The 26,427-nt window shown below is 39.1% G+C and overlaps 1 protein-coding gene across 1 annotated transcript in view; it reads right to left on the minus strand.

Annotated features, from left to right (window-relative positions):
* The window catches only part of LOC143853371 (protein transport protein SEC31 homolog B-like), a 93,507-nt gene extending 73,614 nt beyond the window's left edge, over positions 1-19,893 (minus strand). Inside the window, exons 1-9 of the mRNA XM_077363120.1 lie at positions 19,307-19,893; positions 9,855-9,909; positions 9,425-9,547; positions 7,104-7,200; positions 6,898-6,934; positions 6,669-6,774; positions 6,510-6,567; positions 5,923-6,020; positions 5,572-5,691 (exon numbers count right to left, since the gene is read on the minus strand). Of these exons, the coding sequence (XP_077219235.1) occupies positions 5,572-5,691; positions 5,923-6,020; positions 6,510-6,567; positions 6,669-6,774; positions 6,898-6,934; positions 7,104-7,200; positions 9,425-9,547; positions 9,855-9,909; positions 19,307-19,623 (1,011 nt within the window). The 5' untranslated portion in view covers positions 19,624-19,893. The remainder of the gene's footprint in view (positions 1-5,571; positions 5,692-5,922; positions 6,021-6,509; positions 6,568-6,668; positions 6,775-6,897; positions 6,935-7,103; positions 7,201-9,424; positions 9,548-9,854; positions 9,910-19,306) is intronic.
* Between the last annotated feature and the right edge of the window lie 6,534 nt (positions 19,894-26,427).

Below are 26,427 nucleotides of genomic sequence, written 5' to 3' on the forward strand. Positions count from 1 at the left end.
AACATTCAAGAACAACAATGATAATGATCTAACCCTCACAATTAGTCAAATCTAGTGTCTTATAAAGGACATTTGACATTTCGTTGGTTTTGCAAATCTTTTGTAAGAAGAAACAAAAGAAAACAAGGTTTGTGTCTTGAAGAGAACAATGACAACGACAACGACAACGACAAGAACAAGGACAACAATAATGATCTAGCACGTGGTAAGAAGGTGTCTCCTCAGAGGATATTGATTATGAAAAGCATTTATGATGGTTGCTGTAACTTAGGATTTAGATGGCATTACACATAATTGTTTTCTGATTGGTTGGCTACATGTTTTTATTAAAGTGAGTTGTATTGTTCACAAAAGATTGCATGCTTACTTATTCAATATCACTTTTGTTTTGCGGTGCATTAACTGATTTGTAGCAACTGATAGTTAATTACTTAATCATGTCCCATTTATGCGCTATTATCTATGATTTCTTTTTTTTTATTCTTTTTTCTTAATTTTTTTTTTTTGAATGGCAAAAGACTACTTTAGGATGCGGTGAGCGTGGAACGAACATTCTTTTTTTACAACTAATAGTTAATTACTTAATCACTTTGTAATTTGTGCTTTCTTTGTGCCTCTTCTACAACTAGGAAACCTCTTATGCAGCCAACAGGGTTGCTTGCTGGGCTATTTAGGCATTTTTTACTATCTTGAGTGGCAGTACAAGCAATCTAAGCATGTAGGCTTTGTGGAGCCTTCTCCAATGATTTTGGCAAGATTATTTTCTCTTTTGCCAGCAATACTAGATTTGCAAAATGTTATTCAAGTTTAGGTCACCACATCATCACATGGGATTCAAAAACTTAAGGTCTACCCTAAGGATTATGGATAGCGAGATACTTTCCAAATTATTGCATTAGTTGAACTCTCCCGCACGCCCTTTCGTCCCACCACGACGACCAAAATACAAAGTGATTCTTTCCAAATTTTCAAGGGATAGATCTTAAACATATCTTCTCTTTGGATCCCATTTTGCACATCCAAAATTGTTAAATTGAAGGTCGATAAGCATAACCAATGTTTTGAAACTCGGAATCAAATAGTAAATCATAATAGGCGTCGAATCGTAAATCGTAAGATTCATTCAATTAAAGAATAAAAAAATAGCCAATTATTCATTTTTCATCCAAATTCATTAAGTCAAATAGAAACTAACATGATTAGGAATTCAATAGCGTAATAAGAATTGTTTGTTAACAACTTTTTTTTTGAAAAATGACAAGTTTCATTAATATTCAAATAGCAATCGGGACCAAGGGTCCCATCCTACAATTACAAAATATTAAGGTGAATTAGCACGGGCATACCCGAAGCCAATTCAAAAGCAAGCAGAAGATATTGCAGAACTCAACTATTCCTTTCCTCTATTATAATACCCGTATCCCTGTACCTATACATGATTCTATTATATACGTAATCCTTTCCTTTATACGTTGTTCATTCCTTTCCTCAGCCCTTTCACCTATACCTTTTTGGGCTGCACAAAATTCTAGTTTTCCTAAGTAAGTTCCTCTTAAGATTATATGAAATCGGAGTTCATGAAAACCACCAGTGCTACAAGATTCTGAACCAGAAGTCGCACCATCTAAAATTCTATGGCTCAAGATTTATCATAGAGTTTCAAGGGAGTCAGCTGGTTTGGCGCAATCAAACTGGAAAACCTTAGCGAAAGAACGAGTCTCTCAAGCTTTGGCTATTAGAGATCAAAATCTTGGACGACAACCAGCAAACACCTTAATTTTAAGCAAAACAAACCTCGGGTGGTATTGACGGGATTACTCCCTATCATCCTACAGCCCAGATCCTGTAGTTTCAACCAGAGTCACCAAACTAACACAATCCCGCACTTACTCCTCAAACACTTTACAAAGGGTAACGCCCACGTCCAACTCTCAATCTGAGTTATTTAAACATCTATTCCAGGCTTGTTTTAATCATCTACTCCAGGCTTGGTCTAAATCTCTTTAGCTCTTGCCTTTTGTTCTTCCTTATCTCTTTCCTTCATTGTAAGGAACATTTTTTTGGTTGCCCCCAAGTCTTCCTCATATGTAATCCCAAAAACATCCCCTACCAACAATAGGTCATTAAACTCTTCCGAGAATGATCCCCTACTCCTAGAATCGTCAAAACTATTATCAACCTGCTGTGCCTTACCTTTAGAGTCCTTGCGGAGTTGGGGCTCCCCTACTCGCAAGTCTTCAATCCGCCCGGAGTTGCCCAGTGCAACAACTACCCCCGGAGTCAAACTAGATCGATTGAGTTCCAGATTGCTGATAACAGTTTTTCTTTCCTCCTCTCAAAGACGCCGCCGAGTACGTCTTTCCTTTTCTAGAACCTTACTGAATATGGGAAGATCAAGGAGAGGTACATGCAGTTCCTTATCACTAGTCGAATCCAAAGTAGGATCCAGATTATTGATGGAGGATGAGTTTTTCTTTAGCTGAACCCAATGCTTTTTTAGCGAACTAGGAGAAATCTCACAAGGGGTCGGAGATTCCTTCTGAGCAAGTTTTTCATTGTAGCGAAGGTCTTTCAGCAATTCAATATCCCCGTCCTCAAACGAGAAGCCCTGAACGGGCAAAGAGCTTCCATCCTTGACCGATTATTTTCCTGACATAGCTGGCGAACTGATGGCGTCGAAGTTTTGGAGAAACTTCTGAGATTCGACAGTTAGTCTCCTTCTCCTATGATTTTCTTTCCTAACAATACCTTTTAATTTTCTTGTAAAAACTGAAAGGCCCCCTCGAGTGGCTAATACCTGCATTTCCGAGTTAGTATTTCTCCGGTGTACGCTAACTTTTCCTGTGCGCAGGCGCTTTACTAAAGAATTCTTATAGTTTTTTTTTTTATATGGTTAAGCTGGGGTTAGGCAAGACCCCTACCATATTCATTAAAAAAGAAGAGAAGATTACAGCGGGGGGGGCTCAAAGGCCAATAAGGGGGGAACAAGCTCCCAACATAAAAATAGCCAAAAGTAAGGAAGGAGATACATATGGGGATAGAAAATAGAGCTATAGACGAGGGAACTGAGTCTCGGACATATCAAGATGAGCTAAGCTCATGAGCTCATTGGTAATGGCTTTAAGTGGAATGTCTTCTCCTTTGATTGGGCAGTCGGGCTTAGAATTCTTATTGTTGTCCTTATAGAATCTAGTTTTAATCTTTAGCGCCTTTTTGTCCTTTATCGAGGTTAGAATACAGCTACCAGCAACATCTTTTCGAGAGGCCTTTCCTTTCTCCCCACAAGACCCTGCATTTAATGTTTTTCGTGTCAAACCACTTTTAGCTTGGCCCCACTCTCCGACATTCCAGATGGGACAATGGCGGTAAGTTTGGGAGATTCAAAATTCAAACCGGGTCCCACCGACGGCTCCCTGTCAAGGTCGAAGGTATCGGGATTAGTGCTCGCCACCATGTCCAGTGAGTCTACCATCGCCGGTAACTGGGCACCGGAAACCTGTTCAAGACCGTCACAAACGTTCAAATTATCTTTACTGCTTGATTCCCCCATATCCGATACCGCCATACTATTAATGCTATCCTCAGAGATCATCTTAACTCCAATAGAATAAATGTTGGACTCCACCTTTAAATTGATGGATGACGGTATAGATTTCCACAAGGGGGTTAATATCAATGCTGATGCAAAAGACATACAGTGGTCGTGATTACCAAAAAGCTGGGTTTGGATCACCTAACTCAGATGCTGCCCAAGGTATTCCACAATTGACGAAGACCAGGCGTGAAGAGGGATATCATAGAATCTTATCCTAACAGTACTAGCTCCCGTATTATAAGCCGGGAACAAAGGTTGAAGAGAAGAGAGGGGCTTCTGCAGCTCTAGCAAACCCCCCAGCAATTTTTAACCCACTCCCAAACGTCTTCCAACAACCAGGATGCAGTTTTCAAAGTCCCAATGAGACAACTCTTTAAATACTGCTTTCATTCCTCCACCACAGTAATTGGGACCTCCAGGGGTGAGGGATCAGCATGAGTGTCAGCCTGGGAGGGACGACCGACTTTAGGTCTCCAAACCATGGCTAGGGCCAATTTGGATTTAAGATCTAAACATTTTCTACCAGCGTTACGCGTTCCAAAATTTCTATATTGGCATTTCGGACACATCCAGTCACTGCCATTGGAAGGCAAACGGCGGTTAAATTCAGAGGCTCTTCGGCCAGGGACTCTTCTGGCGCCAAATTCCAGACGCCTTCTTCGAGTCTCCCTATCCTCAACACTACCCAGTGAGCCTGGATGAGATCTAGGAGGAACCCAGTGAGATCTATTAAAGTCGCCACGTTGCCCGAACAAGCTAAGAGTTCTCCAATAGCAAATATTAAGGATCCCTAAGGATTCAAAAACTTCCAGAGCAGGGTATCCTGCTTCCAGGAAGTTTTGGAAATGAACCACAGTAAGATCCAAGTTGAAACCACAAGGGCAAGTTAAAGGTTCCACCAGAACCCCAAATACCACGCCCGCCGAAGGAGGAGACCGGCGGCATCTGAAAACGTCTCGGATAGTCATTCATGCCGATGTGAGAAAGTGATGAACTTTTAATATGAACTGGCATAGACCAGTATTTTACAAAACCGAAAAGCCCTCCTCCTTCAAACAAAATTTTGAATACTAGGGAAGTTAATCATAGTGTAGGATAAAAAAATCAGAATAAATCAAGACCCCAAGCAACAAATCTAAACTTCCACCAGTAGAAATCAAGCTTGCATCCTATCAACTAGAAGCTTGTATGACATGAACTACATACTAACCATCTATTTCTCATCCAAATCCATGCATATTGGATAATAATCTTAAAAATAAAAAAAAATAAAAAAAGAACACACGATCATATCAATTCTCAGAGTCTCAAACAATAAATGACAGATATCAATCATAAAAGACTGGAGTCGTCGGTGTTGTCCTCATTATATTCGCCTCCCACCAATGTAAGTAATGCCCTCAAGCACATACATGTGCTGGTTTGATTCGTTCGAACTCCTCCTCCTATATCTTCTTCCTTCTAATGAGAGGGATTTCGAAGACTTCTTGTAATGGAGAAGGAAATGAGGTCTTTCGAACGAAGGTCCTATGTTCTTTTTTACAAAACTTAATTTGGATAAATCATATGAGTCCTACGATTTGCGATCGAATCGCAAGATTCAATAAAAAAATCGTAAGATTCATACAAATTAAGATTCAATCATGGGATTTGAATCGTTATGATTTTCATTTGAATTGTAAAATCGAATCGTAAATCGTAAGATTTTCAAAACAATGAGCATAACAATAATAATGATTGCCGATAATACCTACTAAGATAAAACCTACTCAGTATCTATAATTTGTGGTTGTGTTTTACCACAGCAACATTTACTCCTATGGAAACTCTTTTGGTACTCTTTTGCTTTAAAAAATGTGGATTTCACTAGATTAATAATAAAATCAGATCAAATCACGGTAAAAAAATTCCATTTGAGTAAGTATTTAAGAAACAATCAAATGCCCATCAATAAAACAATGTAGATAATGCCTAACCTCGATATTATAAATGCCAATTTTTCCATCAAAAGACGAAGCTGATATTACTCCGGGTATCTTAGGGTACCAGTGAATATCAAAATTCCAATTAGTGCTGGGCGGCAATTCAGAGACTATCTGCACAAAATTATGTATGAGATAGAAATATTATACCAACGGCAATTGTTTCTAGAAAAAGATTAACATTCAAGATAAAAACAACAGCTCAACTCAACTAATCCTTTGTCCCAAACTAGTTGGGGTCGGCTAATGAATCCTTTAGAAAATTTTCATGATTTTCTATAGGATTCATTTCATAGAAAATTTTTAAGATCAAAACAATAGCTACTTCCATAAAAACTTTCCTACCTCCCCACTAACAGTATCCCAGCAAATAGTTCGATTGTCTTTGGCACAAGTAAGCAAAAAGGAGCTATCATTAGGGCACCAAGACATTGCTATTACACCTGGTGGAAAACAATACAAATAAGACAAGTTGAAAAAGATGAAAATGAAAGTCAACTCTAATCCAGCAATAGAAAGGATGAGCCAACAAAAATTTACACCAGAAACATTAAACAAAGAAGAAAGAAAGTTAGCACTGAAGTTAATAACACCCTAACAGATGAACTCCACGGCCAACTTCAAAAGACTTTTAAAGAACAAAAAAGCACTGGAAGAAATATGAGCATGATATTTTAAAAATAAAAAGGATCCAGTAGAACTTTGCAAGAAATCAAGAAACGAGGGATCAAATCATCGGAAAAATAAATTCCAAAGCAACAACGTATAGAAAAATTCACTTGTCTAAAATCCAAGGCAAGACAAGAAGGTAAATAACTTCATCATGCAGAATAATAAATGGTATATCCAAAATGACAAATCCAGATGCTAACCACATCATGACCAATAATAAATCAAAACTAAATGGAATTGTGACAGGCATCTGACCAGACCTTTGGTATGCCCCACGAATTCTTTCAGAGGTGAAATTGTGTTCCTCACATCCCAAACCTGCGTATAAAGAATAATATAAATTACCCAACCTAACACGCATGGCCTTCAAATTAATATCAGAATGAAATTATTGCAATGCTCATCATCTGGAACAGTACTCTCAGAGAAGGGGAATTGTCATCATCAGATGCAACAATAAGTTGAGTGGCAACATCAGGATTCCACTGCAAGACGGAGCACCGCCTTTTGTTTGAATCTGTGAAACTGTTGGAAAAATATTCAGCAAGTCAGGTAATCAATATTTACCGCAGAAAAAGTTCTTCAACACAAGATGACATTATGGAGATCATGCCCAAAACACTTCGGATTCATAAGCAATCAACTTGCCTTATCACTGGTTTCTGCCTCTTTAGATCCCAAACCACTGAAAAATGTAAGGAAAAGGGGCTTAGTAGTTTCCAAGTTACATAGCAGTAAAGGACATATGGGCTTAGTGGGTTCAAAGTTACATAGAAGTAAAAGGAATACATCCTTGTCTAAACTAAAGTATTGGAGAAACAAGAGAGAGAGGGGGGTATACAGTCACTACTCACCTGTCGTTCCATTGTAAGACGTAGATGCCAATATATGTTGAACCATACGATTCCATGATAAGAAAGAAATTTCACCTTGAGCAAAAGATCCGACACCCTATAAGAAATGTTGAAAAGCCGTGTCACATGCCAAGAATAACTTCTAGCAGGAGAAACAACCTAAAATAGCACAAACAGCTAAAACATGAAGCAGCCCTAATCACTCTATAGAAAAGTTCCATGAACCTCTTAAGCATAAATATAAAATATCCCAACAGGATCTAATGTCTGTCTGATGGTTGACAAGATTTGGCTACCCCACATTCATCTTTACCGCGCAGGGCAAACTTTATGTACCATTTCGCCCTAAAAGATGTGAAACTGAGTATAGGCACAAGAAGACAACACTACTAATACAGAATCATGTGCAAAGATGGAGCTTTTTATGATCACAGATTGCAAATAAAAGTGTTGATGTGGCTAAATGATAAGCTTACTAAATTTCCAGGCTCTTTGAAGTGGTAAAGAGCTCCTTGTTGTGGAGGTTGAATGATGGAGTTGTCGCATCTTACTATGCATCCAGTAGGGCAGTGAGACAACCCCATAATATGCATCCATGCAGAGGTTCAGTTTTTCTGAAAGTGGGACAACCCCATAATATCAAAAGGACAATCTTGGCCCCTTAAAACAGCATTAGACTCGTGTCGGTTATATATCACTCAAAGTTAATGATAGAAGACTTTTAAGGTTAACCAGCTCCCCAACTCTGGCATCTCTTGTCTCACTTTCAGAAAACCTGAACATCTTCATGCAGCCTTGGCATTAAGACGGTTCTCCAACACCCCACAGAGAATGGAAATCTGCCAATATAAGACCTAGCAAATTTCGGTGTGTCACTAACAACTTGGCAACTTGTGGTAGTTTTGCAAGTGTTTCACTTTTGTGAGACACCTTTGTGTCCTTTTCCATTTTGAAGAATAAACAGGTGTCAAATCATTATACCAAGAGTCTTACACTGCTATTTGGAACTAAACAGTTGACAATTAACAAGGGAAACCCTGCTACAAGGTAGAGTGGAAGGGGGGATAGCATGTGGTAACCAGGAAAAAATAGCAACAGCAGAGTATGCAAGTCAGATCAGGATGGATCAGTGTGTTTGGACATGGCAATCTTAGTCGGTAGGTAAATGGAGGTAAATTTCTGTGAGTACAACAAGTTCCAACTTCTGGTTAGATTGTAGAATCTAGATATTGACAACACTAGAGGCGTCTGCTAGCCTTCATATCTATGAAGTGAGCATCAAAGGTTAGGGAATGGAAAGGCAAAAGGATGGCCAAATTAATATAGGCAAAAGCCTTCGCCCCATCTAGAGAAATGACACACGAAGTCCCTACATATTGCATATTTAAGAAAAAGGCCAAAGAGAGGTGAAGAAAATTGGGATCACGCCAAAGGGTGGTGAAGAAACTTGGACCACCAGAAATTGGCCATCGCCAACTCTGATTACTGCAACGAAACTTGATGGAAGGAATATAGGATCAATCACGTTCTAGAAGGAGAAGCTCTCAAGGTATTGAAGACTAAAATATTATAATGTTCAGGGTGAAAAACTACTATTGCTCTCAACATGGAGCCATTGACGCTCATAGACATGTTTTGAAAATCGTACTATTAACGATTTGATTAATTGATGCTCATAGACATTGTTTAGAAAATCATACGATTAACGATTCAAATCAAATCTTATCGATTTCTATTTGAATCCCATGATTGAACCTCTATTCATATGAATCTGGCGATTTTCGATTGAATCGTACGATTCGATTGTAAATCGCACGATTCATGTAATTTATCCTAATTAAGTTTTGTAAAAAAGAAAACAAGGCTTTCTTTCAAAAGAGTCCCTTTCCCTCCTGCATTCATGGTTTCAAATTTCCCCTAAAAAATTACAAAATAAACAAAAGAAAGCCTTAGACTGTGGATATTGCCAAATGTTATTGATGAGATCTTAGATTCGCTAGCAGTCAAGAAGTGTCCTCTAGTTACGTATCTGTGATGCGAATAATTTAATGGATAGCCTTGCTAAAAAAACAATTAGATTGAATTTCTGTATTGAACGAGCTTTACCATTGGTGCAAGTGTTTTCATTATTTTTAATAATGAAGTTGTTTCTTAATAAAATGGAAAGGGGCCTTCATATTGAATTTTAGTGTTATAAGCAATTCGTAAGTGGAAAAGCGTACTCATGACGCTATAATGCTGATAGGTAAAACATTCAACAAAAGCAACAATGAGGTTTCATATGCATCAACAAACAAGAAACATGAGCGACCTCCACATACCTTGAGAGATGGGAAGTGAGTCGGTTCACTTGGGTTTGATAGATCCCAAATGTAGAGTTCTCCTTCCTCCGCCGCAGAAGCAAGCAGATTTGGAGTATTGGTATTGAACTCCAATCCACGAACCTGTAGATAAGAAAAAATCAAAAAGATGAGATATTTTAAAAAATAAAAGAAAAACATCACCATCAAACATACCAAAAGAATAAAGAGAAACAGCACCTCATAATGCAAATAAAAAAAGGGAAGTGATATTTATTCCCCTTTTGATTACTAGGAACACCCAACGCCAGTGTATCAACGACTAAAGGGGGGCTAATGTACTTGACGTTAGAAGAATCCAGTGGGTTTGATTGCCACGTACAGGGTGTCCCTGGTGATTAAAAGGGGCGTAAATATCACTTCCCTAAAAAAATCAATTATCAAAACTTACAGGGCCTGTATGCTTCTGAAGGCGTCCAACAAGAGCAGAATCAATATCCTCAGAACTACAAACAAAATGACTCTCTACATAAGAATATGTACTGCTATATGTGAATATTAAACTAATGTTGTTTGCTTTTTCATATTGCCTTTTACCTTCAAATAACAATAATATTATTTAATATTGAGAGAGTATAGTCACTTTCACACCCTACAATGTCAAGACTGCTTTTGCTTATCGCAGCCACCATGCCACATCAAAAAGAGACAACTTGTTTGGCAAGTATGATATGGTGGTTGTGTATGCAAAAGCATCATGAGAAAATTGCAGTGGGTGAAATGGTTAGGCTCCCTCTTTAACTGTTTTGGATGGATTACAAAGAAAACAAGATGCAAAATAATAATAATAATAATAATAAAAATTAATTCATCAAAATTTCAAATGTAGAACAAGACTAATGCGAGTGGGAATGACGCAAAAACTAGATATATGAACTAGAACGAACAATGATAACTAATATATAAAAACAATTTAGAATGTGCTACTTTGAAGTCTCTAAAATTATTAAATGAGATTACGGTTGTCAAATAACAGATCTCTAATGAAAGAAGCAAAAGAAAATATAATATCTATAATAATAAAGAGTTCTAAAACACCCTACTTCAAGCAGGAACTGGAAAAATTGCAATGAATTACGCAAACGTATTTTTATACAGAATCTATAACCAGCATTCCTCTCAGTCATGGTCTAAGATCTAGTTCATTCACTCCCTCGTGCTCTTAGGTTCAACTGGATGACATAATGAATAGAGGTTTGACAAGCTGTCAACGTCAAAATCAAGATATAGGTGAGTATGAACTTTGTGGAACATGGATAACTTACGCAAGAGGACAAGGTGCCTTTGCATATTTTTATAGCATGGAGCACATGGAAAGAATATTGAGCGTAAACAACTAAGCCCCACGAAATAGCCGGGAAATCCCCGCATGTGATTGAATGGACCAAAAAAAAGGATTGAACAATACATTACACATGTTTTCTCAAGGAGAACGCATTGCTCGTGACAATAGGCATTTCATATCCAAGAACACCTATACGATCTATCAAACCCATTAGGGAGAAGTCAATACAATATAGGTGGTCTCGCTTGCCAATCTACTCCCACGCAACCAATCACCTATTCTCTACTCTTTCAATATCAAAATCAATCCCAAAATAAATTTGCTACAAATGCTTTGATGCTCCAATTTCAAATTAGAAAGTCTAGTACCTAAAACGGTCACACGAGTTTCCTATTTGGGACTTCTTGAAAACCCATCAACAAATCCTAATACAATAAGCATCTCTTTCAAACTAAACACGGGTCACAAGAAACCTTTTTAACTCCAGATAATACACATTTTAATTTCTAAATAAAAATTAGTAGCAAATACCCTATTTACTTTCTTAGGATCCCGGTCTCTCAGTGATGTAGGAGCTTAAGGGAAAGACAATAAAGGTGATTGGGCTTGGATTTGAAAGAAATGGGCTTAAATGAATTAGGGTTAAAATGGACGATGGGATGTTAGGATTTCATAAGTAGGACACGGGAAAGGATATTAAGTGGGAGTCGATAAGAGGATTAGGTGAGGGTTGCTGGTTTTAAAAATGTTTCAGGTTTTGGTTTCGGTATCCATTTCGATCATGACGTACATGGAAACATGTTTTTTATGGTAAAGATAAATATAGTAAAAGAAAAAAGCCAGAGGTCGGGGACTGAGATGGTCAGGACAAACTAAACATAAAGAAGACGAGCTATACAAAGGAGAGAGATAGTCAAAGAGTTCCAAGGCATTCCTGTTAACAATAGACAGCGCTAGCTGAACTGCCTAGGTGTTTGCTCTCCATATGCTAAAATTTGGCCACATTGCCCTCAAAACTCTAAGATCTATTCAATCACATTTGTGCATGTCCAGCGGTAATCTCCTCCATTGGTTATCAATTAATCATGTTTAAAGTGTCGCCTTCCATGATGATGTGATCTAAGACGCTTATATCAGCTAGTGGACTCCCGACAAAAGAGCCTTCACAACGCATCGGTCATGTTTGTATGTCTCAAAAGGCCCAAATAGGCCCACCTCATGATTGCACTATGCTCGCGAAGGAGACCCAGCGCAGGATTCCCAAAGTTGGAGCCAACAAAATTTAGCATGGTGAAACTAAGAGGGGAAAGGAAGGAAGACGAGAAGGGGAGACGCGCATGTGTGCGTGCGTGTGTGCGTGTGTGTGTGTGTGTGTGTGTGTGAGAGAGAGAGAGAGAGGGGGGTGTCCACTTGGGAGTCACCCAGCTGAGTGGGGCTTTTTTTAACCTCGCCTCTTCCCATGACCTTCTTAGTGTATTTTCTATGAAACACCTGAAATCCAACAGGACACCATCGCACCAGCAGACATCTGCTACTTACAACCTGATGCAGCACCGTGAAGAGAAATATAGAAGAAAGGGGAGAGAAATAGACGAAAGGGGATAGAATTAGAAGAATAGGGGAAGAAGAGAATAGAAGGAGAAGAATAGAAGAGAATAGGAGAAGAAGAAGAAGAATAGAGGAGAAAGAGGAGAAGAAGACTTGGGAGAGAAGAAGAGAGGAAATTAGAGGGGAGAATCTCAATTCATTCAATTAATCATCAAAGTTCACAAAATAAGCTGTAAAGAGGCCTATATATAGGCAAATAAACAACCTAAAAGATAGAAACCTTCTAAAATAAGAATTCCTAAAAGAGTAAACTTCCTAATTCAAAATAACATAGAAAATAAAAGCCTTGCTTCTCTATTTGAATGACACATATACCCTCAAAAAGATAGAGTAGATCTTCCTTACCATATCAGTGAAAAAGAAGGAAATAGGAGTTTTATTCCCAGAAGGAAATATGGAACTTTCCGAAAAATCGCTAGACAATAAAAATGGAAACAGCGGCAAGATGTTGATGCTACCGTCGGGAAATCGAAGGAGCCGACTGCGGGTTGTCCTTCCAAGCTGCTGATTTGAAGAATCTTTTAGTCGAGAATGATTGTGGAGAGCTTTGTAATATGGTCACATGAATCAGGGCAGCAAGGCATAGAACAAGGACTTTGGGCTGGTTCGAAAAGAGACCAGCGTATGATGCTTCAGGTTTGGGTTTAGTTAGGGTTGTGTGTTAGGATTTGAAGGAGATTGGGTTATTGAAGATGGGTTTAGATATTAAAACTGGTTTTGTGTTTGGGTGTTAATGGGAATTAGGGCTGCTGGAATTGGATGATATATGGGTTGCCAGTGGCTGCTAGGGTGATATTTCTGCAGGGTTTAAAAGGGTTTGATTAGAGAAGGGTTCCAGGTGAGGTTTGAAGTTACAGGTGAATGGTGATTTAACAAGAGGGATAGGGGACTGGTTTCTAAGGGTGCAACTTGCGTAGGTCAGGTTTTGTGTCGAGACAAGGGTGGTGAAGGGCCGGGTTGGACAGGATAACTACAGAACAAAAGTCTGCAGCACGGAAGGGTTTTAAGGACATGGGTTTGGTGCAGGACAGCAGGGTTCTTGGATGCAAAGGGCTGGTGGGTGAAAAGATGATGAACGAACCCGAATTTCGGGGCGCGGCTCGATCTTCGGAGGCCAATCTTCGGATACTCGGATCTTTTAGCTTTGATACCAAATTGATGCAGCACTGTGAAGAGAAATAGAAGAAAGGGGAGAGAAATAGATGAAAGGGGATAGAATTAGAAGAATCGGGGAAGAAGAGAATAGAAGGAAAAGAATAGAAGTGAATAGGAGAAGAAGAAGAAGAAGAAGAATAGAGGAGAAAACGACTTGGGAGAGAAGAAGAGAGGAAATTAGAGGAGAGAATCTCAATTCATTCAATTAATCATCAAAGTTCACAAAATAAGCTGCAAAGAGGCCTATATATAGGCAAATAAACAACCTAAAAGAAAGAAACCTTCTAGAATAAGAATTCCTAAAAGAATAAACTTCCTAATTCAAAATAACATGGGAAGTAAAAGCCTAAAAATTAAATAACATGGAAAACAAATCCTAATGAGCAAATATACCACTTATTGGCCTATTATCTACATCACAACCCCATATACCTTTAGGGTGCGTTTGGATTGCCGGAATCAGAAATAAAGAATCGGCATTTGATTCTATGTATGCAATTCCGCTGTTTGGCTAATCATACTTACTGTAAAGGGAATGACCAAGTGGAATCTCGGGTGGAATCTCGAGCGGAATCTTGGGTGGATTATGTTACCACCCGAGGTAGGTGGTATTATGATTCCACCACTCAAAAAAACTCAATTTAGCAAAAACAATGCAGAGAAAAAATCTCACCATGATTTAGGGAGAAAATCTCTCTCTCTCTCTCTCTCTCTCTCTCTCTCTCTCTCTCTCTCTCTCTCTCTCTCTCTCTCTCTCTCTCTCTCTCTCTCTCTCTGTGTGCAATACCTACAAAACTATCATCGAGTTTCTGATCGCTCCTACATTGGACAAATTTTGGATTTCGATCAGCCACTTTCTAAGAATGAAATTGTTCAAAAACCGAAAAGAAAAAACCCTAAAAATCAAAACTGACAAAAGTTATGATAGAAGCAAAAACCCATAACAAAGAAATACCCTTTCTTTAAAAACATTCGTTTGGTTTAGTGTTTTTTTCTCACATCACTTTCATTTATTAAATTACATCCATTATCCATAAAACCAAACCCAAATCTCCATTTTCAGTAAATGGGTTTGCTCACATGGTGGTCATCGAATTCTTTCAGCTTCCGTTTCGTAAAGTCCTTTTCCACACACAAGCTTTGCTTTAGGGCTTTGATATTTGTTTAAAAAAATTGTATATGGGTTATAAAATTACAGATATCCACTGTATGCAGAAATTAAAGAATACATTTCAATTCAGAAATTCATTTTTCAGTACATGGGTTCTTTTTTGCAAGGTATAACTATAAATTGCAGAGATCTATTCAAGTTTTTTAGTAAAAATACAGGAGATTCCATTGGTAAACTCCAATGCTTCCCAAACATTACAATTGGAATTGAGATTCCGTTTACAATGGGAATTGGATTAGGTATGGAATATGATATTGATTCTGTTTCCTGATTCCAACAATCCAAACGCACCCTTAGTGACACCTTTCAAAATACATTTATTCCGCTCGTTCCAAATGCTCCAAAGCCCAACCAGTAGGGCTAGGCTTCACATAATATGACAACCCATTTTAGGCCAAGCAGAAAAGGACCAACTCTCAAAAAGGTCTTCAATGTGTGAAGGACACACATGCGCGCGTGTGCGGCGGCGGGGAGGGGGGTCCACCTGGGAGTCACCCAACTGAGTGGAGATTTTTTTAACCTCGCCTCTTCCCGTGTCCTTCTTAATGTTACTTTCTATGAAACACCTGAAATCTAACAAGACACCATCGCACCTTCAGACAAAAGATCTGCTACTTACAACCCCATATACCTTTAGTGACACCTTTCAAAATACGTTTATTCCGTTCGTTCCAAACGCTCCAAAGCCCAACCAGTAGGGCTAGGCTTCACATAATATGACAACCCATTTTAGGCCAATCAGCAAAGGACCAACTCTCAAAAAGGTCTTCAATGTGTGCAGGAAGAATCCAAGCTATATCAAAATTTTGAAATACATAGGGCCGAATAGCCCGAGCATATTGCCCCTCTCACTGGCAAATACAACCGGGAGAACTCCTACCCTAATAGAGTTTGTGCTTTCACCTAGACTTCACGCCTCAACAAAAACATACGGATTTAAACATGTGGGTTTCGAATGGAAATTTTGAAAGAAATCTTGTAAAATCACACACATGCATTGTCAGGCATGTCTGATAACACACTAGTAAAAAATCACTCAAATTGGTTTAACAACATCGAGTGACATGCATTGTCAGGCATGTCTAATAATTTATTACATACCACATTTCACATATATTACATATATACCATTAATACACTTGAAATTTCATGCATTTTGGTGGAAATAAAAATGGAAACATTTCAGTCGTTTATGTCAGTTTTAGTGAAAATTTAAAATTATGGTTTTTACTAGAATGCCTTTTTAAAAAAATGGTTTTTACTAGATTTTTCCCTAAACAACGATGGATGAGAGGAAGAAAATGAAGAAAAGAGGGTTCGGTTAAGGGTTGTTTAAGGTTTAGGTATTTGATAGTGAAGTGGTGCATATTAAATCAGAAAAGTAACAAGCAATAATAAAGAGAGGAAAATAGCTTCTCACGTCACTATGGTTCTAAGCTTCACGCCTATGAGGACGCTTCACACTTTGATTGGTTTGAAAGAGATCTCAAGAGCAGCTGTTAAATTTTTCAATTTTATTGGAAAGAAGCATTAAAATGACTCACGTAGTCCTTCCCACGTTTTTTTCTCACAAAACTACTCATAAACAACTCAAATTCTCAGAATATGAATACAATACCAAAAAAAAAACATTGGAAAACCCTACAATATGCTTGGACATGGAGTGAGAATATAAAACTGACCGAAAAAAATAATGAAATTGACAAATGATCATGACCAAATGAAAGTAACGCCCAAATATCAAAAATATCCCTACCAGCTCAAACATGGAGAAATCCAATAAGAGAAAAATGGCAAGCTAGATTGCCCAAGTAGTCCACCACTCCCCCCTCACTCTCCCATATTTTCACGCTCTTAGACGCCATGTAGGCCACTAGCCTACTAGAGATCCCATGTGAGCCCTGCTTCACAATCGTACTACCAGGCCATGCCTTGGTCCTAACTACTTTATCCTTTTATGCTCCTTTTGTATACTTTGAAGTGATGGTCCCTGTCACGAGATGGATAGAAATATTGCAAAAAGAAATACTATAGAATGACGTTCCTCCCATGAAGAAGTCCACGTAGGGAATCGGAACCTAGAGTATAAGCCAAAAACTCGAGGAGCTTTAGGGATTTAAAGTGTAGGTAAAACTCAATTCTTGATGTGAAATGATGGTGGAGGATTAACCAAAGCCAAAATTCAAAAAAAAAAAAATGATCCTTTGAGAGTCTTGCTAAATGGAATTCTTGGAACAAAGAGCCTAGTAGTTTCGAAACGAGTAACAGGTAGGGGAAAAGATCTTGATTAGATAAGTAGTATGGGTATATGACTTCTGCATTCACTCCCCTTAACCTCTTAGAAAACATTCGAATCCAAGATTAGTTTAACAGTATCTCGAAAATTCGGCCAATGAAGTGGTTATGCCCCCTAAGCTTAGTGAAGGTCTCTCTCTTAAAGAGAATGGGAGCAATTTATTATATGTCTCTATCGTTATTGGAAGAAATATATGATACCATTTTTGGACCCTATAATTTTTTCTAGACTTCCTCAAATCTGAGAATTATGGCGCCATAATGCGCAACAGAGAGCTTTAGGAATTTAAAGTGTTGATGCAAAACTCGATTCTTTTTTTCTTTTTCTTTTTTTTTTATGACATAGGGTATCCCCACCCTATTTTAGGATGGAACTAATCCCTATGGATGAAAAAAAAAAACTAACCAATCTTGATGTGGAATGAAAGGTTAAATAAATTTATATTAATCTACTGGTCTTCTTAGGTACGGATATCATTTTTGGACTCCATAATTTTTATGCAGTATTTCTATTAATCTACTGGTCTTCTTAGGTATGGATATCATTTTTGGACTCCATTATTTTTATCCAGTATTATTTAATTTTTCTAGACTTGCTAAAATCTGGGAATTACGGTGCCAGAATACGGAACAGAACAGAGAGCTTTAGGAATTTAAAGTGTTGATGCAAAACTCGATTCTTTTTTTTTTTTATGTCATAGGGTATCCCCACCCCATTTTAGGACAGGACAAATCCCTATGGATGAAAAAAAAAACTAACTGATGTGGAATGGAGGATTAATCAAAGCCAGAATTTGGGGTGGTAAAAAGATAAGGAGCTTCGCCCTCAGAAATGATCCTTTGAGAGTCTTGCTAAATGGGATTCTTGGAACAGAGTCTAATAGTTTTAAAACGAGTTACAGGTAGGGGGAAAGGTCTTATTAGATAAGCAGTATGGATATATGACTTCTTCAATCACTCCCCTTAACTTCTTAGAGAACTTTTGAATCCAAGATCAGTTAGTGTCTTGACAAAAAGACAAAAGATTTGCTGCTTACAATCGTTCTAGTAGAGATTTCAATTGATTTCTTCTAGTCGGGCTGCAATTTTGCTTGTTTATTTTGTCTTGTGCATTACCTCCTAATTCTTGTCATGCATGATAACTAAGATTCAGCCTCTAATGTGTGAGAAGCCCCCTCGAGACTCAAGGGGCTAGTTCAAGCATAATTTAGATGGTAGCTGCAAGCCCTTCCCTGAGCTTGATGGAGCCCAAGGACACGACAGGTTCTAGTGAGGCAAGAAAGGCAAATCATACTTCCAACTAGAAGCACAATGGCAGCGAAGCCAAATGTCCCACATATAAATGCTGGCATTAAGCTTCCGGTCTGCTTGCCACAGTTAAAATCTATGAAAGCCATAAGATGGTTTAAGGTAGATGCCACACCCCCTCGGCATTTTGCAATTTTTGGAATTCATTACTTTCTTTCGTCAACGTGAGTGAGGCTTCTCATATCCATCAGGAAGCAAATCACTAGGCGAATAAAAGTGCAAATGTTGGAGATAATAATAATTCAATTGTGAATTGGGAATGTACGCCCCAAGTGTAAAAAATTCTTCAATCATGCTGTCCTTAGTAATACAGTATCCTTTCCACACACACACACACACAAAAATACATACCCATAAACCCTCTTGTTAATATACAAGAATCAAACTCGGTAACTTAAAAATGCATCACGCTAATTATCAAATCAAATGTAAAAAAAAAATGTCTCGTAGAATGAGGATTGTCAATAAGAAACAGATGTTTGGGCCCATTGTCAATGAAATTACACATAATGAACCTGCAATTTGTGGAAGGATGTAACTCAAAAACATAAAACTATAAAAAGTAACAATACTAACTAGAAGTTGGGAAGAAAAGGGGTCAGGATCATAAAAAAATAACAAGGGAATAGAATAGAAGAGATAAAGAAGATGCTAATTCTCCAAATCCTCTAAATTAACAATTTGACGGTGACATCATATATAGTGAAAAAAAGGCAAATGATGTAGCAAGAAAGTAAAGGAGCAAACACTGAGAATTTAGGCCCTGATTGGATTGCAAGAAAAACATTCTTGATGGAATATTTTTCCTCTGGAAATTTATTTTCTTCCCACAATTTAGAGGAGAAATAATATGATTATGGTTAATTTGGAGGAATATCATCATAAATTGAAGGTCCCAGGGCTGGTTCAAGTTATTTTTTTCATGGGTAAAAAAGTAAACAATTTTACAAATAGTTTTCCTTTCCAAACTTTTCAACAAAATTCCAGCAATCCAAACAGGGTCTTACGGTAGGGAAAATACCGTATAAGGTTGAGGGGATTCCATATATTGATGCTGCCATCAACGAGGCCTCCAGCTATAAGGCCCAACGAGAATTGCTCGGTAGCGGATCCTGTCTTAACCCATGAGAGACGATTGAATCGCTCACTGCTAGGGCACTGGCCCACTACAGGGAGCTCCCGATCCTCCGATTGGAAATCGAGTTTGAAGATCTCAAGATTTGCAGATGAACTGAAGGACAGATCCACTGCTCCTGCCATGGTACCGGCTGCAAGGTAAGGCGAATCGGGCGAGAAGGCGACCGAGGCCGATCGCGAAGCGCCCTTTATGCAGGCCATGGCTGCGTAAGAAATAGAAATTTCTTTGCCCTAATTCGGTGCAGATCTGGCGATGGAATTGGAAACCACCACCACTATTTTCTTCTGTTGTTCTGAATCTAGGGTTTTTTATATTTTAATCGTATCTTTCTTTCCTTCGAAAAGGAAGAAGGATGGAGACGTGATAGGGAAGAGAAGCGAACCTAACATGTGTAGGCTCTGCGAAGAAATGAAAATAATGAAACCGATGCCCCTCCCTCGCCTCACGTGTTTGTAACTTTGTAGGTAGCATATCTCTTCTCCTGAAAACTAAGCGTAGGCCACTGATGTTGGGGCGACCATGCTTTTGAGTTTTAATAACGAGGCGAACTCATTTGTCTTACGTGGTTTAACCGGCTGCCGAGAGACTTCTAGGAATTGTTGTAGCCTTTTATAGCTGGTAAAACAGTAAAAGACAAAGGAGAGTTAGCCCGTCAACAAACCATGGTAGCGTACATATCAATAGCCAATGTATGCTGAGTAGGGCTGGCAGTTAAACCCGCGAAAAAGGGGATCCGCCCCGCCTCACCCCAGAGAGAGGGTGTTCACCGATTTAAGTGGCGACAGGGACGGGACATGGATTGAAAAAATTCCCTGAAGCGAGGACAGGGCAGGTCCCGCCCCACACCGTAATCCCTATACAAAATTGAATTTTCCGCTATTAAATTTGGGTCTGCGGCTTTTAATTTGCACAGCCACACTTACCATTGACCAAATTACATTTGGGGATTAGATTTCATTTAGTAGAATTTTCCAATAAAAAAAATCAATTAAACACGTTTCCCCGTAGTGCGCAGGCGAGGCGGGGATGGGATGGGGATTAGATTTTCCCACAAGGCGGGGATGGGGATTCCTTACCATCCCTGAATCAGGGACGGCGCGGGGATGGGGAATTTTCCTTGAGGCGAGGAGGGGGACAGGGAATGCAACATCCGGCCCCACCCCACCCCGTTGCCACCCCTAAATTGCGGGGATGTCTTAAACTGTTTTTAAGTGTATTTTGTATTCACAGTAAGTGTTGCGGCTCAAATCGGACCTCATGCTCAAATGGGTCCCGCCCTAAGTCTAGCTTCAGTAAAGGAGTGGTCTGCTCAACCTGTGACCTGCAAACACCGATGATCACCGGGGATGCCTAGCATAGGAACTCCAAGGAAGCCCTTCGATGCTCAAGTCAGACGAGGCAACAGATGAGAGTTGAACACAAAGGAATAGTGCTCAGGAGTCCAACATGTTGTCGGTCATGCGAAACTGAGTAAAATGTCAGTTACCTTTGGCTTGGAGTGGAGGGTTTCCTTTTATAGACGGAGGTTCCGTGTTTCATTGCCAGGTGATGGGACGGCAGCATATTCGTCGGTGTGGGTGCCAGTACTGGTGTTGAAGTTGCAGGTCCACGAAATGATTAGCGATGAGACGTTGTACAGTACTTGAGGGTGACAATCTAGTAGGTTATTGTGTGACGGGACGTTGTACGATCCAGGAAATTGTTAGTGAGTGGGTTGGTGGCCAAAGGGACATTGTAGGTCCCTTGGCATGGCCAGCTAGTGTGTTGGTGGGTGAAGGGACATTGTACAGTCCATGAATGCTCCCTCTTGGATTCTAATATTTCAGTTGAGGCCCTGTCCCAGTCTAGCAGAGTTAGTCAAGGCCCTTCAGAGCAATCGCTTCATATCATTGACCGACAAGGAACTCCCGTCAAAGGGGAATAAACACGTCAAACCCCTCCACATCACAGTTGTGACTCGCAAGATGCATGTGCCCGCCATGCTTGTTGACAATGGATCAGCCTTGAATGCACGTCCCCTTGTCACAGCCATCAAGATAGGGCTAGGGCCCGATGACTTCTCTCCTTTTATGGGGATTCTGGCCTATGATAACAATCGTATAAATGTCATCGGGATCTTTGCCTCAGAAGTTCAGATTGTGGGAGAGGTATTCAGTATCGAGTTTCAAGTCCTTGGTGTCGAGACTTCTTTCAATGTGATAGTGGGTCAGACATGGCTCCATCAGGAAAGAGTGGTCCCGCTCTCTCTACATCAAAAATTGAAGTTCGTTGAAATTTCACTTAGCAACCCAAGAGAGGGGTGAATTGGGTGTCTTTTAAAATTTTAAGAAACTTTGAAAACTTTCTTCTACTTGTTTTAGATTGATTAAAAGATAAATTATTTTTAATGCTGAGAGTTTAAGAACTTACCACATGAGAAGAAGAGTAGAGACAAGAGGAAGCCTGGACAAAAGATTTTTAAGTGGTTTGGTCTTAAACCCAAGACCTACTCCACTCTTCTCAAGTTGATCACTTGAGGAATCCACTAGTAATCTTATTCGCCACACCGGCCGATTACAACGAGCACCACCGCTCCAAGGGACTTAAGTACAGCTCCCATTTCGCCAAATACAATCCGAGCACAAATGCTCTAAGGGACTTAAATACAACGCCCCTTTCACCAAATACATTGATGAAGAGAAGAATGGTAGTGTATATATCAATAGCCAATGTATGCTGAGTAAGGTTGATTAAATTGTATGATGCACTCACTCTCACTCTAGAAAGAAAGGAACAAGTAAATCCTAAGGTCTCTCAAAAGAATTCCAAGATTAAAGGCACAAGAGAGAGGAAGAGAATGTGATTATGAGTCTTAGTATGATTCTCAGCTTTTTATGTACTCAAGGTATGTTGTATGAGTCCTTGGAGAAGTCATTTGAAAGCCTAGAGACCCATATTTATAGAATAAAGTGAAATATGGCCGTTATAGAGTCTATAACGGTCATTACGAAAGCATTGCTCGGAATTCCATAGTGACTGTTGCACTATTTATTTTTTTCGACCAGAACGTATCACGAAATTCCATGGGGATCCACGGAATTTCGAGCACAGAACTCTGTGGAATCCTACGGAATTCCGTGAAGGCTTCTGGACTGCATAATCACATGTTTTGTTTGCAGTTTCCTTTGGCCTTCGGAATTCATTTCTATTGTCTTGAATGGAATGCCATATGGGTCCAAACATGTGAGGACACTACCATGGTCATTCACTTGTCCAATTAGGTTCATTTTAGGTTGATTTTAGCTCTCTTCTTGTGCCTTTATAATGAAATACACATGATAGACCAAATACAATCTAAGCAGAGCTTGTTCTTCAACTTGATGGCACTTTTATGAGGCTTTTGACTTAGCTACAATCATCTCGCTTGATTTGCATGTGCATAGATTTGGTCTTTGGAGAGATCGCCTTCTTTTGAGCTTGCATTTTGTTCTTGCCTTTGAGGGTTCTTGCTCTTGCCTTTGTCTTGCTTTGCTCTTGCTTAGTTCTTGCTAGTTCTTGCTTTGTTCTTGCCTTTGAAGGTTCTTGATTATGCCTTGATCTTGCTTTGCCCTTGCTTAGTTCTTGCCTTATTCATGCCTTTGAATTGTCTTGAACTTGAATGATTTATCCTTTGAGGTACAACCTTGAGAGTACATGGATTGACTAACATTCACTTAACCAACAAAGAACATTAGTCCAAATAATCTTTTCTTGACAAATTGAGTTTGTTAATCATCAAAACATATAACTAGTAGTACTTGTTGAACCCTTGGGCTAACAATCTCCCCGCTTTTTATGATGACAAACACAATTTGCTTTAGGGTAGGAGCTCCCCCTTATGGGTTGATTAAAATAAATAATGCTCCCCCTAAGAATATGATTTAATTAACAATTTTAGCATTAAGTACAATGATAGATTTTTACAAGAATTTAAGTTTTGCACCCCCCCCCCTTAATTTGTGCATGTAATCATGATTTGGGAGCTCAAATATTCTCCCCTTTTGGCATCACAAAAAGGTGAGTGTTCACATGATGGATATGAACTAAGGCATACAATCTCAAAGACATGTAATTACAATATATTCCATCCATGAAAGATAATACCATGTCATACAATCTCAAGGACAGAAGCAAACCACAATATATTCCATAAAGAAAGGCTATACAAGAGATCATTATACAATGAAGTGGTTTGGCCATACACTCCTACATCCAACTAATCAGCCACAGGCTCACAAAACAAATATCTACATCATAGAAACCAAATAGCACATAACATCCATAATGATGAGCACATCAGAGTCTACTACTATCCATGTAGAACATACAAACTATGAATATAGTGTAATACAACCTATGGAGCCCATATAAATCACAAACATCAAACCAAGAACAGAAACATGCCCAAAATGATAGACCACAATCTAGAGCTATGATCAGGAAATCAAAATCCATCTACTGCTCTAGAGGAGGCGGAGGGTGAGAAGAATTGCCGGTATACTGACTCCCTCGAGTCCTTGAGAACTACTCACAATACAGGTGAACTGAGTGTCAACGTGAGTACAAAGCTGCTCGAACTAAGAAGTCATGAACGCTCGAGAGCCTCCTAAATGGCCAATAGATCCTGGCGGGTACATGCCTAAGTGAGGTCCTGTGAAGTCTCAATAGCCTCTGGTGCCTGGTCATCCTGCTGCTCATCTCCCTCTGCGTCAGACTCCTCATCATCTGACTCCTCTTCCCTATCAAGTCCCATCATCCTAAAGGAACGATCACTGAATGGGCCTTTGGGTGTGATCGTCACTTCTCCTGTCAGAGAGTCACTGTAGTGGCAAAAGAGTCGGGTGAGAAGCATGCCATAGGGCATAGAGGAACGCGATCATCAAGGTGCCTCATGCATAAATTGAAAGATCAAGTAGGCAAGGCAGATTGGGTGACGCTGGAATAGACAGTACATGATGTAGGCCTCCAAGCGCTTTAAAGCATCAAACATCCCACCTCGAGGGGTGATGTTGTTGAAGATGATGTTGTGTAGCATTTTGACGGCATGAATAAGGTGCTCAGCTTCAACTCTCATGCTTGGAGCATAGCCCTGGACAATCCTTCTATAAACCGTATCTCTGTCAAGATCCTGAATGTCATCCATACCATCCTCAGGCCAAAAGTAGTGTTACGGGTTGTTGTGGGCAATGTCAAAAAGCATACTAAACTGACGTTGATTGATTTTGATGACGGTTGTAGACACCCCATTTTGACCAAACCCTAAATAACCTTGGTTTGAATAAATCTTCTTTAAACTAGTGAGCTAGAGTCCCAAACTTTACCCCAGAGTAGTTCAGAGTCCCAAGTAGGTCCCTATAAAACTTTATTAAAATCCGTTAAGTTTTGCCTAATAAGACGAGTGTAGTTTGTAGTCTAGTGTAGTATAGTGTAGAAATAGGGGAGTAAAATATCTAATAGAGGTATGTCAATACCAACCACATTTGTAACACCAACAATAAGAGCCAAAAGGCTGCCCCAATTATTTCTAAGACCACCATCATCTACCAAAACATAGAGTAAGTATCACATCAGGGGGTTGTCCTTAGAATTAAGAGGGTGTGAACTTATTATTTTCCTATAAATACCACCGAATAGAGCTGTAAAAGGGAGAGCTCATTTTCATCCTAAAAAAATCTGAGAAGAGAGAGAGTGCAGGAGAAACCCTAACTCCAAACCCTTCTTCTCCGGTTGAGTCTCCTCTTCTCCAACCATTTTTCCGATCAATCTCCGGCCGGTTTGTTCTTGCTGGCGGATTAGAGCTCCGGTTCCGGCATCTTTGCTACCTCGATCAACATTGTCACCTTCCTTTTCTTTCTTTCACAACCTCCAAACCCTAACATTTTCTTTTCTTCTTCTTCGTCTCTTGTGAATTTCCGGCCATACTTCGGCCATACACCGGCAAGGCTCTAGCAAGTTTTGGTTGTGTTTATCTTTCAAGTAGATCTGCTATTCCTTGGCTTATATTTTCTATTTCGAAACCCTAAAGACATCCGATCTGTTTTTTTTACTTTATATCTTATTTCTCCTACTTTGAAAACCCTAGCAGACTCTTAAATTGTAGATCAACTCTATTTTTGTTTCATCTAGCCATAAATTGTTCGTTTGAGTTTTAAATCGTAAATCTAGTTGTGTTCTTTATATTTCCTTTAGAGTTTTAGAAATTTTAGCTCAATATTAGCTGATCTGAAGAATCAGTGTAATTTTGAGCAAAAGCTTCATTCTAAACATTTCAAGGTCCCGTGAAAATACACTACAGAATTGTTGGTTATTACTATCTTTAAGATGATCAAATATTGCAAGAGGAAGAGGTATGGGAGTCATTAAGATTTGATTACGTCCTTTTGCAATTATATCCTTGATTTTTTAGAGTTTCGATCACTCCATTGCCATTTTGGAGAGTTTGATCACTTATATACTCAGGTAATTCTTCATAAGTTTTTTTTTAACCTTAAAATAGCTTTAGTTATTTCTACTCTTGTTTAATTCTTGTTTCTCAGTTATTCTTGTTTAAGTTCTTCTCTGTTAACTTCAAGTGTTAGAAAAGAAGTAAGATAATCTTGTGTGTAGAATTTTTGGAATTGAGTAACTTCATTTATATCATTACATAACAATTTATATACTATATACCATATGTGGATCCTGTCCCGGAGGAGACCGGTGGCCCACGAGGGTGTGTGTTTTTATGATGATAGCGTCTTTGTTCATTGGATTTGAATATGGTTGCTTTTCTCGTAAATTTGGGATAAAAATCCTAATTTACGAGAGAAGTCATGATCAGAGTCGCCACCTAGATTAGGGATCTAGGACCCCTGATTAACTCTGTATATTTGGTCTACGATTTAAATTCTGGGTAAGTTACCTGGTTACGAGATCGGAAGGTGTACCGCAGGAAGTGTACATCATCGATCTTGCGTGACGAAAGTCAGACTTTACCTTTTAAATGCTTT

Source organism: Tasmannia lanceolata, unplaced genomic scaffold (assembly GCF_043159265.1).
Source record: "Tasmannia lanceolata isolate RefF3 unplaced genomic scaffold, GAP_Taslan_0.1 ptg000019l, whole genome shotgun sequence".
Taxonomy (NCBI): domain Eukaryota; kingdom Viridiplantae; phylum Streptophyta; class Magnoliopsida; order Canellales; family Winteraceae; genus Tasmannia; species Tasmannia lanceolata.